This window comes from Ochotona princeps, chromosome 5 (genome assembly GCF_030435755.1).
Source record: "Ochotona princeps isolate mOchPri1 chromosome 5, mOchPri1.hap1, whole genome shotgun sequence".
Lineage (NCBI taxonomy): Eukaryota > Metazoa > Chordata > Mammalia > Lagomorpha > Ochotonidae > Ochotona > Ochotona princeps.
In genome coordinates this window covers 81,204,155-81,224,214 of record NC_080836.1, presented here as the reverse complement: position 1 = coordinate 81,224,214, position 20,060 = coordinate 81,204,155, and the positions used below count along the sequence as shown (strand labels likewise).

Below are 20,060 nucleotides of genomic sequence, written 5' to 3'. Positions count from 1 at the left end.
CTTGGTCTCCCATTTGGATGACAGGGACCCCAGCACTTCAGCTGTCTTCCACTACTTTCCCAGACCCTTTGGCAGTGACAAAGATCTGAAGCAGAGCAGCTGGTACTCATTCTGATGCTTATATGGGATGCTGGCATTGCAGGCCATGACTTAATCCATTGCCTCACAATGGCAACCTTAACCCAATAGACATTTTGATTAAGAATTTAGTTTTGGTTGCAGGAAAAAAATACTTTGGAGACCCCAATAATTAATAATAACAGTTTATATTTGTTAAGTATTAAGCAATGCTAGGCGGAGTGGTTCATGATTCATTTTCACTAAAACAAGCTGTAAACCCCTAAAACAGAGTGATATTATTATGCGCAATTTACAGAAATGTGAAATGACTTAGTTCTCACGGTTAACTGGCAAGGGCTGGTGAGCTGGTGTTATGCTGCCTCCTTGTGTTGACAACTGAGAACAAGATTTCAAGCCCAAAAGAAAGATCAGCATCAAGCAAACCAAAGGAAACCCAATCTTTCCTCCACCAAGAGGAAAGGGCAGATCTGAAAACTAGGTTTGGGGCAGAAAGAGTATGACCTTTGAAAAAGTCTTTGAGGATAACTCTCAAAATTGCATCTGGGAGAGCTATAGATGAGCTATCGAGAGCTGTAGATGGCCCACAAAATAAAACAACTGGGAAGTAAAACTTGGAGTTACTATGAATCTTAAGGAAGGCAGAAGAAAACTCATAGGTATATACTAGGCATGTATAGCCAACTATACTGTAGGACTAGACAAAGCAGCTGTCATGGATAACTCATCCAGTAAGCCTTATCAAAAATAGTTTATTATGTGGTACACTGTATTTAAAAAGTAAATGGTTTCCCACTTATGCATGTTGAATACTTTTCAAGCTTGGTAAACATTTTGCAAGGCTAGTAGGATAGGATTTATTAGCTCCATTTTCCTGTTGAAAAAAAGCTAATCATTCATTCATTCAACCTCATTCTAATAATAGTCATTGGAAACCTACCACATACAAAATAGTTTCCAAAAGAGTGAGCTTCAGTTTCCAACCCAACTCTCAATACTACTTCAGTTATTAGTGGCGGTATATGAATGCAAACTGAACCCTTCCACCTCAATGGTCTGTGCTAGCATCTAAAATCATTCCAGACATGTGCCAGGGCTCAGAACCTTTTGTTGAACTGAGGAGATGTACAACTTTGTGGAGCTTACTTTAACACTCTTGATTTAATTTTTCTCATCTGTAAAAGGACAATAATAGCAAGAATATTATAAAGGACTTCATGGGGATTAACTGCATCAATATCTGTTTACTGTCTATACATAAAAAGTACTAGCAAGTGTAGCTGTTGCCAATCAGTCAATACTTGTTATTAAATCCTGCTACGGGGCTCTATTGAGGGGGTACCAGTGAACGAACAGAGCTGAGCTTTGCTCTCCTGAAATTTACATACTCTGGCTCACCTGTCCAATGACTTTTGTCAGACTTGCAAGACCTGCTGCTATCCTCTGTTCTTCAGAATAATCAATAGGTCTGAGAGATTTGATGTCCTCTAAATTCTCCTCAGCCTCCATTACCTTATTCCATCTCTTCTCTCTACCTTGGATTTTCTCTGTCTTTACCTCCAGCACAGCCTTCCATATGCAGCCTTAATCTCACTTCTTCCACAAAATTCTTCTGACCACATCAGCCCAGAGGGATCCCCTCTGCCTCCCTCATGCATCACAATCTCCTATGACTTTCACTTGGCATTCAGCATCTCCTGTGGCTGGCTGCCATCTCAAGCTCGTCAATGTTTCTGAAGTAACATCGGAATCTTGTCCCATTTCTGTTTTTGAATTTTTTAAGAGTTGCAAACTCAAATGACTACAGGAGCAAGGCAAGTAGCACATGGGAGAAAGATAGGATGGTTAGGAACTGCTCTGAGCTGAAGAACATTTTATCCAGCCTAAAGGAACTAGTAGTTACTTATTCTTACCAGTCATTGGCCTGGAGGAACATAGAACACCTGTAGCTACCAGAAAGTCAGAATATCAGGAACTGTGGTACCGATCTCTGATATGGTTACCCATAAAATTCTGTTCACACATACTTAAAATTTACTAATTCATGACTGCTTGATTTCACAAGATCTCCCCTGTGTCAAGACATCTCACCTTTCAAGATTGTCTCAGCATCTCTTCCCTCCTTTGGATCACCCCGAGTTTTAAGGCTACAGTCATTTATAGGAGAAACAGCAATGTGAGTGTGGTGGTCACTCAACTTCTGGCTGATGGGAAACTCCTCTTCCTGCACTTTGTTTCCTATTTACAAACTCCTAAAAATGATACCCATGGCTTAATTTCCCCCCAGCACCCATGCAGAAAAGTGGTTCTAATGTGATTACATTTTATAGATATTCCAGTGAAGGCAGATTTTAATCCCCTGGTTTGTTTTGTTTTGTTTTGTTTTGTTTAGCAAGTAAAGAAACTTGACTGTATTATGTTGTAACACAAAATGTGTCTGTAGACTTAAGATTTTTCCCAAGGCTTGCAGTACACAATACTACAGAAGACAGTATCTTATGGGGATAGATGTGTTTTTTTACCAATAGTCTCTTCAATAAAACCATATGAATGTAACTCCACATTGAGAATGTATCCAATGAATATTTCCTTTGTGAAATAAAAGCAGCAGCGATGAGCACTTTGTGAAGCGGTTATGAAACCACTCAGAAGGCCCGTGTTTCATGTGAGCGTGCCTGGGTTCAAGCCCTGGCTCAGCTTTCCGTTACAACTTCCCTGAGAGGCAGCAGGTGATGCTGTGTGGGTGATTCGGCTGATTACTGGACCCTGACTCCAGTCTGATTCAATTCCAGCTTCCCTGGCATTTGATGAATAAACCAGCAAATGAGAAAGACCCCCTGCCACTCTCACACACACACACACACACACATACCCGTTTTCTCTATCTTGCTGCCTTTCAGGTAAGCAACATAAATACATAAAATTAAATGAAAAAGTAGGGGGTAGCATTGTGGAGCAGTGGGTTAGGTCACTGTTTGCAGTGTCAGCCTCTTGTATGGGTATTGGTTGAGATCCGAGCTGCTTCACTTATGATCAGCTCTCTTATAAACTGCCTCAGGAAGCAGCAGAAGTTGGCCCAAGTGTCTGGGCACCTGCATTCATGTGGGAGACCCAGAGGAAGTTTCTGGCTCCTGACATCAGCCTGGCCTACCATGGCTTTTGCACTCAACTGGGGAGTGAGTTAGCAGATGAAAGAGCTTTCTCTGTCTCTCTCTCCCCGCTCCATCTTCTTTTCCTCGTCCTTCTTCCCTCTCTGTTTTTCCCCCTTTCTTTGTAATTCTGGCTTTCAAATAAATAAACAGCTTAAAAAAATCAGAGCCAGTTAATATGCCTGTAAAGCTTTGGGGAAACTTTATTTTATGGTGTTCGTTCTCCCCTCAAATATTACTGTCTTCGTTCACCTCATAGTGGTGACATCAGTTGTGCTTCCATTATGATTGGCAGATACCGCTGTCTGAAGTGTCTCAACTACAACCTCTGCCAGAGGTGTTTCTTCTCTGGTCTTCACAACACGTCCCACCAGCAGTCTCATCCCGTGGTGGAGCACTGCATTCAGGTAACAGCTAAATGCAATCTACCAAACTATCCATTCTTTCATTTTCTGTAACCCGTGGTGGCTAACCTGGATGCTTGTTCCAGGAAAATCACAAACTCTATTGCTGTCACTAAAATTTCAGGCTAAGGAAGTGGTCAATTCAAATTTAAATATGTACTGATACAAATATACTTTCCTTACACTGAACATTTTAGTAAAAAATTTTAGGGACAAGAAAAGGCCTACATCCAGCCTGAAGCCACTGATCCTCTGCCATGTGTTAGAACATATCTGTGAATGTTTGATAGGAGAAGCTTGGAAATGATCTAGATAAAAGAGAAAAGAACTCTGATTTGGTAAAAATGATGTGACAAGGCATCTAGCTGCTAAGTATAATTTTGAAAAAGTTTTCTCTTTAACACATGTCTTTCAAAGCCATAAATTTCAAGTATTCTTTCGTTTAGCAAAAGAAGCTATCATTTTATTTTTGATTAGTGGAGTGTGTAATTAAGACTGCAGCTGGCATTTGACATTGTTTTGTTTTTAAGAAAACCACTAATACAAAATAACGTTAATATTTTCTAAAAAGAAAAAGAAATAAGATATTGTAATTTGAACAAAAAGCACCCTAATTTGTCCCCAGAAAGAGCACTTTGTTTTTGTCACAAAGTTCCTAGGAATCTGTTTCTCCATGCCGCGGGCATCCTCAGCAAATACCGCGGTGAAGAAAGCGGTTGTCCAGCATCTTTCCCCGGCGCTCACTCTTTAACGTGAATGGCCTGGGCATTCTTGCCAAGGAGCTTCAGCGGGCCATGCCTCACTGAGCTGTATTAACCCAGATCTTCAGGTTCACTGGGCTGAGATCCATCTTCCCATTATGGCTAACAGCTAGCTCCTGTCGGTGTTACAGTGACACCATGTGGCCACTTTTTATGATGCCTTAAATTTTAAGTGCTGAAAAGGAAGGAAGCGGTTCTCTCCGTGTGTGTGTGTGTGTGTGTGTGTGTGTAGAATTCTCTTGTAAGATGAATGGGTAGAGTTCACTGAAGCTATAGTCAGAATTAAACTTACGGAGCTTTTGCTGACAATCAGTCAAGAAGTCAGTATCCAATGCACAAAGGGATCCACAGGCCCAAATATTAGTAATCCCAGACAGTTCTTTTCCATAGCCTGTTCTGCTTTCCAATTCTAAATGGCTGGGTTGCAAGGGTGGCTGGTCCACCAGGGTAGGCAAGAGGGGCTGGTCCACCGGGGTAAGTCATGTCTGAGTGATCTGGTGCTCTTCGTTATGTTGGCTGTTTATGCAGGTGTCAGCAAAGGAGAACACAAAGTTCCTCTTCGCGACCCTCAGAAACAATCTGCTGCGAGGGCGCTACAGAAGGAGGGATGCCATGGCCAGGCAGAGGCTGCTGGACCAGGATAATCCGGAACACAGGGCTTGGTGAGTGCCTGTGAGCGCGCGTGCGCTCCCCCCAGTGGCAGCCGAGGGAACCCGAACGTGGGGCAACACGGCCAACGGAGGACAGGACGGTCGCTTTTCTGATGCTGACATGCCAAAAATAACAGAAGACCCAGCCTAGGAATCTTTGTCTCACAAAAAATGGCTTTTCATTTTAAAGCGAGCCAGAAACAATAGTTTGCAATGACTCATCAATTTATTTAGCGTTGTCTCTACAGCTGGACTTCAGAGTACAACGGTTAAGCCAGTACTTGGGATGCCTGCACATTCTACTGGAGTACCAGTTTCAGTCCTGGCTACTGTGCTTCCCAAACAGCTTCCTGCTCACAGAGGCAGCAGATGTTGGTTCACATTCTTCAGCCCCAGCCACCGAAAGAAACTCAGGCGGAGTTCCAAGCTTTGACTTGGCATTGACCTGGCTGTTGGCGGCTTTTGGGAATGAATCCACAGAAGGTTTCTCTCTCTCTCTCTCTCTCTCTCTCTCTCTCTCTCTCTCTCTCTCTCTCTCTCTCTCTCTCTCTCCTTCAGTCTCCTAGAAGAGTTAGCATATCAGTTAAAACCAGAAAGATGTTCATTTATTAATTTATAATTCTCTAATCTTTTCTCAGAAGCCACCAGAAAATTTCAACTTCAATCTCCGAGTCTTACAATTGCGTGATCATTTTGTTACATTACTCTTGTGATTTTACAGATCTTTAAAGAAAATAGAATGATTTCATCATCAAATGCCATTTATTATCCCTATATCACATTAACATAGAAGTTTTGATCCATAAATAAGGTAGAAAATTTGGATAGCATTTTGGTGTATAGATTTAATTTATTACAAAGAATTCAAGCTTAAAGGTAAAAGTAAAGATATTAGGTGCCATTTCATCTTTATTTTTCAAGTCAGTGCTTTCCACCTTTCCATAAGAGGGTAACAATGATACATGTCAAACAAGTCAAGAGACTGAATCTTTGAATTCTTACTAAATTCCCACATTTTCATAGTCAGAGCATAAATACCAATATGATTCATGTTTGCATTTCTTTTGGCCACTGAAACTGGACTGACTGTTCATACATATTTAACACAAATGCGGTGGCATCCGTCACCTTCACAAACTCACTTGTCTTTCTTACATCGCTCCCTATCTTCCCAAGTTCAACATGACACACCCAGAGTACCTCTGCAGTCTGTCCTGCAGACCTCCCAAAGGATGTGCTCTGGTACTGATTCTGGCTGCTCCACCAAGCCCCAGTAAGACTACAAGCAACCTCTCCTCTTCAAACTGGCATCTTTTCTTTAAAGGATGTGTCTTAGCTTGCAACTGTTCAATCGTTTGCATCCTCTCACTTACCCCCTTCTGCACTGCTGTAGTGACATCCCAGCTGGGTTCTTTGCCTCTTCCAGGTGACCCCTGGGCTCCTCCTAGCATCACAAGTAAGGTGATACTTCCCACACTTTATCAAATTAAGCCATTTCTCTACACAAACTTTCTGAAAACTTGTTAAAATTATTTGAAAGGTAAAGTTACAGAGACAGTGGGGCACAAAGCAAGATCGTCCATCCTCTGAAAGCGAACCCTCGTTTGGATCTCACACTCCAAAAGGCTGCAATGGCTGGCACTTGGCAAATCACGGGCTGGGAGCTTCACCTACATCTTACATTGGCATAGGATCCCAAGCATTGGGCTGTCCCCCACTACTTTCCAAGGGCATTAGCAGGGAGCTGGATCAGAAACATAGCAGCCAGGCCTTGAACGAGTGCCTGTGTGGGATGCTGGCGTAACAGGGAGAAATTTCACTAACTATGCCTTCTGGCCCCTGCACAAACATTCTGATGGTGCCATCTTTAAAGAAACCCCGAGGTCTTCCAGTGCCCTGTAGCCTGTCCTGAAGGATCTCAGCCCCTTTTCCCATGTTAGTCTTGTGTGCCTTTTCCTCGGCTTTTTCCAGTTAAGCCACAGGCTCTCTTTGTGACCACTTGAACATACCAAGCATGCTGGAATCTTGGGCTACCCATATCGTTATGCCACTTTCCAGTCCAGCTTGTCTATGTACTGCCCAAAGACTCACCAAGTGTGCTGAAATATCATCTCGTGCTTTTCCTGACAAGCATTCATCATTTCAGCCTCATCCTTGCTCTGGCACGAGTAGTCCTCCCCCCCTACTTTACTTCAGTGCATTTTATCACCTTTGAATGCTCTAGATACTTTTGCTAAATTAACTTATTTATATATTGCTATAATATAAACTCTGTGAGCAGGTGAATCCATTCCTGCTGCCAGTTGTATTGCCAGAACCCATAACAATGTCTGAATCTGATAAATGCCCAATAAATATTTGTTGAATGACTAATTAACTAAATAATAAAACGAACTGCACAGTAAACAGATAAATAAGATAGAGTGTGAGCTCTTACAGAATATAGCATGAAGAGGTTGGCACAGTGGCTTGACAGACTAATACTTGGCCTGCCAGCACTGGCGTTCTTTCCATAAGGTCACCAGTTCAGGTCCCAGCTCCTCCACTTCCAGTCCAGTTCTCTGCTTATGGCCTGGAAGATGCTCCTAACTCCTGGCTTCAAGCTCCTGGTTTCAGATGGCCTCAGGCCCAGCCTTTGCAGCCTCCCTGAAAAAGCCAACAGTAATGACCCACATATTTGGGTTCCTGCCACTTGGATGGGGAAATCAGATTGATTTCTGGACTTACGCTTTGGCCTGACCCAGCCTCAGCTGCTGTGGGCATCTTTGGAAGGGTGAACCAGTGTGAGAAGAATCTTTCTCTGTTTGTGTTTCTCAGTTTGCCTATGTCTTTCAAATGAAATGAAAAAAATTAGATACTTGTGGAAAACATAGAATGGGAGTACTAAGGAATTAAAAATCACCAAATAAGAAAGCCCAAGGGTTTTTTTTCCTTCACTACCAAGGAGCAGAATGGTGGTGTAGAATGAAAGATAACTAGGTTTAAAGAGTGTCTTGTTATGATGGGAGAAATAACAACATATTAAATGTTGAAAAAAAATTAGTTAACAAAGAGAAAAATGATAATTGATGGAAGACTAAAGAATTGTTAGAATAGCCGAGAAGAAAATCCAACGTGAAGAGAGGGATTGGCTTAGAAAATTATACAACAAAAATAAAATACACCTAAGCTTTGGCTGCAATCCATTTTTGGCAATCTGTCTTACAGAGAAGAAAGCCTCATCGTATAGTCAAGAATATTGGGTGTGGGGCCAGTACAATGGCTCAATTAGCTAATTCTCTTTCTGCAAGCACCAGTATCCCATAAGGGTGCCAGTTTGTGTCCCAACAACTTCACTTCCCTTTCAGCTCCCTGCTTAACCACTTGAAGGATGCTCCAAGGCCTTGAGACCCTGCACCCACAGGGAAAACCCAGAAGAAACTTCTGCCTCTTGGCTCTTGACTCCAAATTGGCTCAGCTCTTACTGTTCTGGCCATCTGGCAAGAGAACCAGTAGACAGAAGATTTTTCTTTCCTTCTCTCTGTAAATATGTCTTTTCAATAAAAAATAAATGCATCTTTAAGTGAAAAAAAAAAAAAAGGAATATTGCTGTGGCATGAGTGGCCAAGGCTGTAAATTAGAAGCATCAGAGTCCTCTGGAAGGAAAATAGTGGAACATATGTCATAGAGAAGCTACCTAAGATAACAGGATTCTTAGTTCCTTCCTCTTTTGCCCACCTATATTCACCATTCATACCTCATGAGAAAAAAACAAACAAGCTGAACGTGACTAGTATATATGAGATGATTTTGTTTGTGTTTCAAAAGCAAACTCAATGTGTGTTTCGATGTTTGTGTGAGTACAAAAAGTAGAGTGTGCATCTTAATCTTACACTTTCAGCTTCTAGAACTGCAAGAAAATGAATGTCCTTTGTTTAAGATACCTACCCAGCATGTGTTATGTTGTTACAGTGGCCTGAAATGATTAAGGCAGAATGGAACAACTCCAAGGTGTAAAAATTAAGTTAGAAAGAGCAAAGTGGCGGGCACCCCTCAGGAAATGTGTTACAAAGAAGTTATGGGTTGTCTTGGTTTTCTAACTCAAAATACCCACCTTTAAATGACATAATTAAGCTACCACATAAAAATCACTTCTTTCCCTGCATTTACCATTGCAGAAATATTACAGTATGTCAAACCAGATTGTATATTTGTGTGTCAGAGGTGAACTCTATCAGCAAGGAGCATTCTCTATTCAAGTTGTTCCATTTATCTGTAGTAATTCAAGATGGCAAAGTACTTTAAAAATAGTTTTTGAACAAAGCAATGAAACTGTGTAAAACAGAATGTGCCTGACCTTAAGCTTGTCCAATAGATTCTGTGCTCATTCAAATATGACGTTGTAACAAACAGCCATGCTTAGATCCTGTGATATTTGACCTGGGCAAGATGACCAGGGAGATTTCCTGTACTCATTTCTGAACTTCTTTGTATTCTCTTATGTAGATGGTCAAGGAGTAGGTATTGGCTGACTGGTGTTGGTTAACTGTCTGTCAACTAAATAATCTTTCTGTAAAAGACTACAAAGAACAAGCAAGGTTCTTTAATGGTTATTTGGGAGTTATTAGTAAAGAGTCTTCATTCAATGTCACACCTTACAAAATCTACTTTATTATAGGTTTTCCATTCAGTGTGATGGTTCCAATACACCAGTCCATGTAAGGCCAGCTGGACCAGCAGAAGCAGCAGCCTTGGGACCCTCTGAGTACATATCTCGAAGGATTTCTCAGGCCCAGCAGATACACAGCAGTAAACCGCATCATCAGGTGAGACCATAAGGGTCAAGGGCCATTGCTAATTCACAATTCATCTGGACTGTTTAGAGTCATTCCCTAGTTTGACAGATATTTTCAAAATGTTAATGTGATGAACAGTAAAACATTTAGGAATGTAGTTTTGGAATAACGTTTGCTCTCTAATCATGAATTGCTCCCTACTTATTGTAGAAAATTTAAATAAGTCAGGATGCAATTAAAATCACAAATAATCCATTGCACAGCCTCTTTAGCCACAAGCATAATCACATATTGATATATTTACTTCCTTTAAGAGATTTTTTTAAACTAACTTACATTTTCTGAAAAACACATTGACTATATGGTTTTTTTCGATGTAAATTATATTATAAGCATGCTCATAGTCATTAGAATTTTTAAAAACATCTTAAGGGGCCAACACATCGGCATAGTAGGCTAATCTAACTGTAGCACTGGTATCCATTAGTACCAGTTCATGTCCTGGCGCTGATCCAGCTCTCTGCTCGCAGCTGGGAAAGCAGCTGAAAATGGCTGAAGTCCTTGGGTCCCTGCACCCACAGTCCCTGGGTCCTTGCTCCCAGCTTCAGATCAGCTGAGCTTTGGCTGTTGCAACCATTTGGAGAGTGGACTAGGGTGGAATCTCTCTCTTTCTGTAAATCTGCCTTTCAAATAAAAATAAAGACATCTTTTTAAAAAATCTTAAGGATTATATAATTTTTACTTAAAAGGACATAATAACATTTATGTTACCTTTCCTTTGTCATTGTGTATGTTTTGATTACTTCTAATGTCTGCTATGATTTTAAAGCCTAGTGGGGATTGAGGAATAGGGAACGGTTAATTGTAACAAAGCTAGACAAGAGCAAAAAGTTCTCAGGTTCTTTACTCAGAGTAAAGATAGTATTAATTTACTGCTTATTTCCCTCAGAAAACACCAAGAAGATAAAATTTGCAGATGTTATCATGATAACGAAATGGTAAATGTTTAAAAATATATATATTTACCTTGATTGGATATCATGCAATGTATGCATATAACAAAATATCACACTATACCCTGCAAATATGCACACATTTTATGATTTATTGCTTTGCTTGAAAAGCATATTAGCAGAGAGAGAGATTTTTCTATCCTCTGGCTCACTAATGAAATAGGCATTACAGGTAGGGCTGGGCAAGGCTGAAGTCAGAAGGCCAGAACTCCAGCCAGGTCACTGAAATGCAAGGCTGGAGTTCAAACCCTTGGCAATCATCCACTGCTTTTGCAGCCATATTAGCAGGAAGCTCTATCAGCAGCAGAGTAGCCAGGGCTTGAACTGAACTCTGGTCATAGAATGTGGGCAACCCAGCAGATATTCAATCTACTGGTCATAACACTTGCCCCAGGACTGACAACACTTACATCTTTGCTAAACTTTTTTGAATAAAAATAATTTTAAAAGTCTGTTACAGGAGTGACATTTGTTACAGTGATTGGCCTATCTGCCTCCTGTATCTGAGTGTAAAAGTTTCTAGTTCTTTTGGCCAGCTTCCCACTAATGCACAATCTGAGGGATGGGGGATGGGGAGCCAGTAGTACTTGGAAGACCCGGATTGAGTTCCTGACGCATGGTTTCAAGTTGGCCTGTTTCGGGGAGTGAGCCATTGAGGGAGAAATCTCTCCCTCTTCCCCTCTTCTCTTTTTCACCCCCACCTCTTCTCTCCCTCTCTCCCCCACCTCCTTTCGCCCTGCATTTCAAATAAACAAAAATATAAGGAGTGAAAGATGAAAATTTCTTTTAAAATCCTTACATATCTTTTTGCGCAGTTTCCCCATAAGAGTTCGCCGATTATTCTCTTAGCAGATATTTCTAAAGTGGAATAAAATAGAAAAGAAAACTGGGAAAGAACATCTTAAGGCTCTTCGTGGTTAACTGCAAAATTGCCTTTTGGAAAGAAAAATGAAATTACAGTCCCAGTGACAGCAAGCACCCATGTCATTTGATCCTTGTGAGGACTATCACCATGGTTTGAATTTTGTCCATTTTAAGCATGGAGAACATTTTCTTGATTACAAGTGAAATGAACCTTTTTCCCCAAAATCGAATGGAAGACACTCACATTTTGCCTTCTGTTGGGGTTCTCCACTTTCTGTTAGTGAATAAGTTTATCAATGCATTTATTTATGTATTAATTGAGAGTTAAAGAGACCGAAGAGAACTCCCTCCCACTTCTTAAATGTGGGGAACCAGACCTTCATTCAAGCCTGCACGCTGCTGTCAGAGACACAACTGCTTGAGCCATCACCTGCTGCCTCCCATGGTGAACATGAGCGAGAAGCTGGAGTATGCTGGAGTAAGGCTTGACCTTCAACCCGGGCACTCCAAAATGGGATGCAGACATCCCAGGCACCATCTTAACTGCTGGGCCACGTGTCCATCCCATGTTTATTGGTATATCCGAGCTTTTCGTATTTTGAGCTGAACTTTGAGAATTTTTTCTTCCCGGGTATTTCCTTTTAGTCTTATTTATAATGCGATTTGACACATGAAAGTTTTCAATTCATATGAAAATCTTATCAGTCATTTTCTTGATAGTTCTTTATGTAGTTTTAGCCTCTGAAAAATAAATCTCCCCATTAAGAAGTAAACTTGGGAGAATCAAGATGGCAGAATAAGATAAGGACACATTTAAACAGATGAAGAAACAGGGTGAAGCTTTATACCTTTTTTTAAAGATTTATTTATTTTTATTACAAAGTCAGATATACAGAGAGGAGAGACAGAGAGGAAGATCTTCTGTCCGATGATTCACTCCCCAAGTGAGCTGCAACAGGCCGATGCGCGCCAATCTGAAGCCGGGAACCTGGAACCTCTTCCGGGTCTCCCACACGGGTGCAGGGTCCCAAGACTCTGGGCCGTCCTCAACTGCTTTCCCAGGCCACAAGCAGGGAGCTGGATGGGAAGTGGAGCTGCCGGGATTAGAACCAGCACCCATATGGGATCCCGGGGTGTTCAAGGCGAGGACTTTAGCCGCTAGGCCACGCCGCTGGGCCCGGCTTTATATCTTTTTACCATCACCTCCACATTTCTTCCTTTTTAAATTCTGTTTTTACAGCTTTTGTCACGTTAAAGCAATAGTTCGTATAAACTCTTTGTAATCAGTACAGTCTGATCTTAAGGAATATGATCACCTGTGATTTCTGCCCTCTGTCAAAGAGAAATTAGAGCACTTTATGTTGTAGTTGTCCTGTTGAAGTGCAAGTAGAGGGTTGATTTTATGAGTTCTCAGAACTGAACAGCCCAGGAAATGGGCGACAACCTATATGATGTCCTTCTGGGCTGCGGGTGCTTTAACTATCAGTTCGTGTGGACCTAGGCACTGAAAGGTACCCAAGGACTCTTACACAGTGCTCCATAGATCTGCACTCACATGTGTGATGCCAAAAACATGCTACTCTGTTTCCTGCTTTGAGTGAAAGAGGAGATTAGGAGAAAAGAGTTCACCACAATGGGCATTTTTTTTTTCTACTCATGTTTCTGTGTTCTGAGGGAAACTAAAGAGATTTCACTGCTTCTGGCTCCTTTTTTTCCTTCCCATTTCTTTTTTACCTCCTGCTCATTTCTTTCATTTTTAAATTTGCTATGTCCTCATTTATTTTCTTTTACAAAAATTTTGGATTTATACATAAAAGACCTCATACTATTTGACTTGCTGCAGTTGGAGGTAGGGGATTGGCCAATCGAGCCATTGTGTCGGCCCCAGACCATTAGCTCTTAATGTGGACAGTCCTTCTTCAGATCATTTTCAGGGAGGAGGGAAGATTGTCAAATCAGCCATAGCTGCTTATGAATGTAAAGCAATGCAATTCAATCTGCCATCCAAACACACAGGAGCCTGGCACATAGCACACCAGGGTCCTAGGCCAGGATGGGTCAGGTCAGAACAAACCCCTGCACTGAAGTTCAGGAAGCAGAATGTGATGGGACGGACAAGGTTAGATGCAGAAATCATATAAACAAAAGCCAAATAAAAAAACTTGCATCAAAAGGTACAATGAATTGTGACAAAAATGATGACTACAGGCATATTACTCAGGGGAGGTAAGAAAAGGACCAAAAAGTAAAGTGTAAGATAAGAGGAAGCGGTGAGACACTTGTAAAGTCAAAGAAGAGGAAGAGACAAGCTGCTTTTTGTAGCTGTAGGTGGTGTCACAGCAGCAACATACAACATTATCACGCTTACATTAAAAATGCAAAACTCTTTTGTATATGTTGATTTACTTTATATGGTTTGCATTGTGTGACTGTGCTTGGAATGCCAATCCCATAAACTTGCGTAGATGTACCCATAAACTTGAACACAGTGTACTTCATGCTCTCTGTCTCTCTTTATTTTAATTTTACTTCTTTTTACTATTATCATTGTATCATACAGTTCCAGAGGCCCTGGATTTTCCCTTATCCTCTTCTCTATTCCCTCCGCTTCACTGAGCTCCCCTATATCATTACCGTAGTATACTTCCTCATACACAGTAATATGTCCATCATTGCAGGCATGGACAAGGGCAGAGTCCAGCATTCTATTGTCCAGATACAGTAAATAGTTTCATTGGGAGTCCATCATTGTCAGGAAGTAGAGATGCATTCTGCATTGTATCCTCACATCTTGATATGATAGTCTCCATTACACAGTTACTTTACATCCCCTTAAATGAAAAGCCACAATATGAAATCAACAACAGGCAGGAAAAAAAGAAATTAACAATACCAGGAAGTTAAATAACATGCTACTGAAAGACTAATGTGTCCCTGAAGAAATGAAAAAGAAAATCAACAACCTTTATGAAGAAAATGATGCTACTGTATGATCTATGAGTCACTGAAGAATTTAATCAGAAGAAAATCATCTTCAAAGAGATGAAACTAACAAAAAAAATCAAATTTCATGAGCTGCAGTTTCCACTGATCTTTGTTGGTGAAATGTGTCTCCTGTAGGCAATAAATAGATGGGTTTTGTTTTTTAATCCAGTCTACTAATCTATGACATTTGACTGATGAGTTTAAACCATTTATATTCAGGTTAATACAAATAGGTGATAACTTGGTTCAGTCATTTTAGCAATGGGTTGTTCATTGATTTAGTCTTCTGTTGTCAATTTACTGGGATGTAGTCTTCTGTTGTCAGTTTACTGGGATGTTCTTCCCACTTGCCTTTGGTTTTGGTGAGTGCTATTCTTTTTCTCTGTCAAGAGAACATCTTGAAGTATCATTTGTAGGGTAGGTTTGGAAGAGGCATATTCTTTTAACTTTCCTTGACTGTGGAAGAATTTTATTTCATTTGCAAAGACAAAGGAAGGCTTTGCTGGGCACGTCATCCTGAGCTGACAATTTTTTGCTTTTAGAATCTGGAATATGTTGCTCCATTCTCTTCTTACCTGGAGAGTTTCCTGTGAGAGTTCTCCTGTGAGATTATTTGCCATTCCTCCACAGGTCACTTGATTTTTTTTTTTCCGTGTGCAGATTTAAGGATCTTTTCCTTATGTTCTGTTGAAGAGAGCTGGGTGATCATGTGTCTTGGTGCAGATCGCTTTTGGTCAAGCCTGTTGGGAGTTCTGTGCCCCTCCTGGATGTTGTTTCCCAATGCTTTCTCTAGATTAGGGACATTTTCCCTTATTATTTCATTGAATACACCTTTAATCCCAGCTTCTCTTTCTGTACCTTCTGGGACTCCCATAACTCTTAAATTAGGCTCTTTACTAGTGTCTTTCAATTCTTGAATACTTGTTTTGGCCTGATCCAGCTCTGCTTCCAGCTTTTGGTTTCTTTCTCCCTGGTAACAGGAAATATCTTCTAATTTTGAGATTCTTTCTTCTGCGTCCTTCATTCTATTTTGGAGACTCTCCACTGTACTTTTAATTTGCTCCACTGTATTCTTCATTTCTGAGATATCAGCTTTCATTCGATTTATTTTCAGTGTGACATACTCCTTGAATTCCTTGAATGCCTGCTTTTCATGCTTCTCATTGTTGATAAGAAGTTTGATAACAAGTGTTTTGAATTCTGTATCCCCCATTTTTTCGATGTCTTCCTCAGTGAACTCTGAGGTTGGCAGAGGGTTTTTGCTCCTTTGTAGGGGAGTCTTCAGTAATAATCATTGTGCCCTGTCTCATCTTTTGTTCTTGGTATTTGTACTTCTGGTTAGCAGATTCTCCTTGTGGCAGGTTTCTAAGCTCTGTCACCCACTGGTCTACAGTTAGATTTTACTTATTGCAGTTGGTACGTGGCTCTTTGTTTGCAGCCACTTATGCCATTCCCTCCAGCGAGTTTCAGGTCTGGGTTCTTATGTTAGATTTCCACTATGGTCTCAGTAGCCCCAGTTCCTGGCTCACCAGTCTCCACCTCCTGTGATACCATGCTGAGGCTGCACCATTGTCTGTACAAGCTTTCTCCCACTTCCAGTTGGAATAGGTCCCAGGATTAGGGAGACACCAGCTGTCCTATATAGCTAGGTTGTTGGTGTTGCTAATCTTGCCAAAACCTGTTGGACATTGGGTCTGAGGGCCACACGAACCTATTTTGACCTGTGCCATGCCATTGTTGGTTTTATTTTCCTGTGGGACCAGTGCAATGCACTGAGCTCAGTGAGTTCTCACCAATCTCAGTACATGCACAGCTCACTGTTGTCACTGCAATCTTCAATTTTTTGCCACACTGTATGAAATGGACCTGCTGTGTCACTACTAGAGTTCTTGATCTGCTGGCTGTCAGCTCTGGCTGACTGACGTCTGGCTACCCAGACCTGTCTTGGGTGGAAGCTGTAGGATGCCACGTTGTTGCAGTTCACTGAGTCAGAAATGAGTTCACTCCAAGCTCCGTGCACGCACAGTCCTGCCCCATAGCCTTTGCATCCTTAAAGAAAATGGCGCCCACTTCTGCTTTAATAAGCAGACTAGATTGGGAAATCCACACTGTTGCTGCACCACCCATCTGGGATCTGCTACTCTGTCTCTGTTCCTGGTCAAATCAAACAGACCAGCAGAACAAGCACTTCTTTGTCTGGGCTCACTTCCAGAGCTCCTGGTGGATGTCCCTTCCCACCTTGTTGCTGGTGGAGTTCTGGCTGTTGGTGGAGTTCAGATCCCTGTTCACTGATTGCCGCTGGGGTATCAGTCACTGCAACACCACACCATTGTTTTCACTGCTTCCTGTGTCTGGCAGTCTGGTACCCCTCTGCTATTGTTCTGTCCTCCCCTGTTTCCTGGAATGTGCCCTCTCTGCTTCACACTAGCTAATGATTCTCTGTCTGTTTAAATGTATTCTTACACTCTTCTGCCATCTTGATTCTCTTTTTTTTTAAAGTTCATGTTCTCACTATGAACTTTCAGATATGCAGGTCAAATTGATCCCCATAATTTCTTTGTTTTTTGCTGCCGTAGGCCGTCATCAGCATCAGGAATGAACTGTGGAGGACTCGGGAATCCGTGAACATGCTACACATGGAAAGAAGGTAGGAAGCATGCAGGTGTACAGGAGTGCTGAGACAAATCATCAGCATTTTATTCCTTTTGTGAAAACTTTTTTTTAGAAGCATTTTACTGTACTCTTTTTTTTATTTGGAAGAAATATTTTAAGCAAATAAATTCTGATTCCAGTGCAATGGCTCCCGTAGGAGTTTTAATGGAGTAGCTAAGCATAATAGAAGTGACTTATTTATGCTGTTTTGAAGGTGAATTGTCTGATTTCATTCCATGAAAGTTGGGTAAGCATTTTTGGCGAAGTATTGGCTCTCATGTGAGTTTTTGTATGTGTGTGTGTGTGTGTATGTGAGAGAGAGAGAGAGAGAGAGAGAGAGAGAGAGAGAGAGAGAGAAGAGAAAGACCTACTTCTAAGAAATCAGAATACTTTCCTCAGCATCATCTAACTTTCTACTGCATTTATCAGGCCAATGAGAAACATCTATCATTTTCTTATTGTATCCTCAGTAACTAACCATTCCTTGAATTTCTGTTTCCTGTGGCATTCTTTTGGAAGATAGAATTTTTGGCTTCTTAATCATAAGTTTCCTTTGATTCAGTAGATGCTTAGTAAATTAATGATTCAAATTATAAATGTCTAGATATGAGAAAATGTGCTTCATAATCTGCCTGCATGAGAGACAGAAAACATTTTTAAATTCTATGGCAACTCAAAACAGGAGCTTTTACGCTTTCAACGTATGGAAATAATTCGTCTTAAAAGCAATTTTAACTTTTTCATAGGATAAGAAATAGGAATTATAATTTTAAAAGTAATATAGCGATAAAAAGGTCATATTGAAACAATGTAGAAATACAAAGAAAATATTGAAATTTAGTTCTTTAAAATTAATTATAAAATAATTATTTTGAAGTACCTATTTTAAGCTATCCATTTTATATAACTCATTCATCTATATGCATCATTAATACCCAAATAAACTGCTCACCACAGTTTATACCCGCCTAAGGCTGATTAATGAATTAATTTAACATAAGGCTTGATTCTTGTTCCTATCAACACTGTCATTTTAAAAAAAAATGATTTGCATAAAACTATAGAGGGAAGGTTTTTCTTTTTATAAATATTTTACTTTATTTTTGTGGTTGTTTTCATAGTCAACAAGGATGTATGCCCATGAGGACCACTGATTAGAATAGAGAGGGTTAAGGCATAGGGGAAGGTGGATGAGACAAACGTTTCCAGTTTTTCTTTCTGCTGTATCGGTACAGGGGGAGGAAGAGGTGAGTGGAGGAGGGATGCTCCTAGCTGCCAAACTACATCAACACCCGCTTGATGTCATCTTAGAAAAGAATGTTCTTATGGCATTATCTGAGTGGTTTTGATAGTTCTGAGATGTTGTTGGTTTTATTACTCCAAGGTTCAGAAAACCCTTCCAAGGTTCATTGGTTGACAAAGTCCACCCTAATGCATCCATCCACTTACCCAGATATTTGCTGCCAAAGCTTGGCCAGGAGAACTGTCCAAGCTGTCCTGCACCCCATATTCTGACACAGCACTCCACATTCTCTATAGGCCCAAATAACCTGGCTATCATGTCCCCCATATGTTTGTGAACACACCATCTACTGCATAAACTTCATCAGTTGAGGAGGGCCAATCCTGATAAAGGCTTTCCAAGACTGGACCACAAAGTCTGCGATTTTTCCCTGTGGATGAAATTTTAAAACTATCACATATTTTGGAGCCTGTTGCACCAGAGTGTGACTGGAAGTTTGAGAGATGGTTGATTTATTTTGGAGACAAACTTAATTCAAAACCTCTCTAGGCTTTTTAGCAATTAGAAATGCCAAAGACTCGAACATGGGGAAATGATGCATTTCACACTGGAGAGTTAATTTCCACAAATTCCATAAATGTATCCATAGTGCTGTTCAAAAAAGCTTGTACTTTATCCAGCCAATTTTAATTATATATCTATTACATATGACAGAAACATTTTAGGCCCTGGGCCTGAGCACAATAATAAGCAATACAGCAAAAAAAATTAGAAAACATAGACAATAGGCAATTGATATAGAGAGTAAAATATAACTAAAAAAGTATTAACTAAAGCATACAGTATGTCATAATGGCACTGTCCTAAATTTGAGCACTGAATACTAAGTTACAGGCTATGATTCCCCAAGCTTTGTAGGAATTAGACATGGAAAAGATACACAGAAAATGAATAAAAAATGGAAGAAAATGGGTGGTGCTGGGGGTGAGATTGTGGGGTTATAGTTTACCATTTCCAGTAGGGCAGTCAGGGAAGGTCTTATAAAACACGTGGCCTTTTAGCCAACATTTGAAGGGAAGGAATGGAGTGAACCAAGCATGAACCTAGGGAGAAAGAAGGCATGCACGCAGTGAAAGTTGAAGAACAAGGACTAGAGAGAGCACACCTAATGCATTCAAAAAGTAGTCAAGCTCTCTGTAGTTAAGAGGCGTGAGCAACCCACAGCAAGCCATAGAAGTCAACAAGGAAAGCGTGGTTGGGGGTAATGTGGGTCTTAGCCATCTTGTGCGTTGTCCATCTCTGGAGAGACTTCAATTTACCCTAAATAAGGAGGGGAGCCAGTAGCGGGTTTTGAGTAGAGGAGTGGCATGATCTTCTCTACATCTTGAAAGAATTACCCTCATCACCTGATCCCTGTTTAAAAAAAAAGATTTATTTTATTTATTTGAAATATAGCATTATAGAGAGAGGAGGAGGAGAGAGAGAA

General features: G+C 40.7%; 1 protein-coding gene across 1 annotated transcript in view; it reads left to right on the top strand.

The window, feature by feature from the left end:
- The window catches only part of DYTN (dystrotelin), a 55,113-nt gene that overhangs the window by 24,555 nt on the left and 10,498 nt on the right, over positions 1 to 20,060 (top strand). The window contains exons 9-12 of the mRNA XM_058664247.1: positions 3,523 to 3,634; positions 4,921 to 5,054; positions 9,700 to 9,847; positions 17,256 to 17,326. Of these exons, the coding sequence (XP_058520230.1) occupies positions 3,523 to 3,634; positions 4,921 to 5,054; positions 9,700 to 9,847; positions 17,256 to 17,326 (465 nt within the window). The remainder of the gene's footprint in view (positions 1 to 3,522; positions 3,635 to 4,920; positions 5,055 to 9,699; positions 9,848 to 17,255; positions 17,327 to 20,060) is intronic.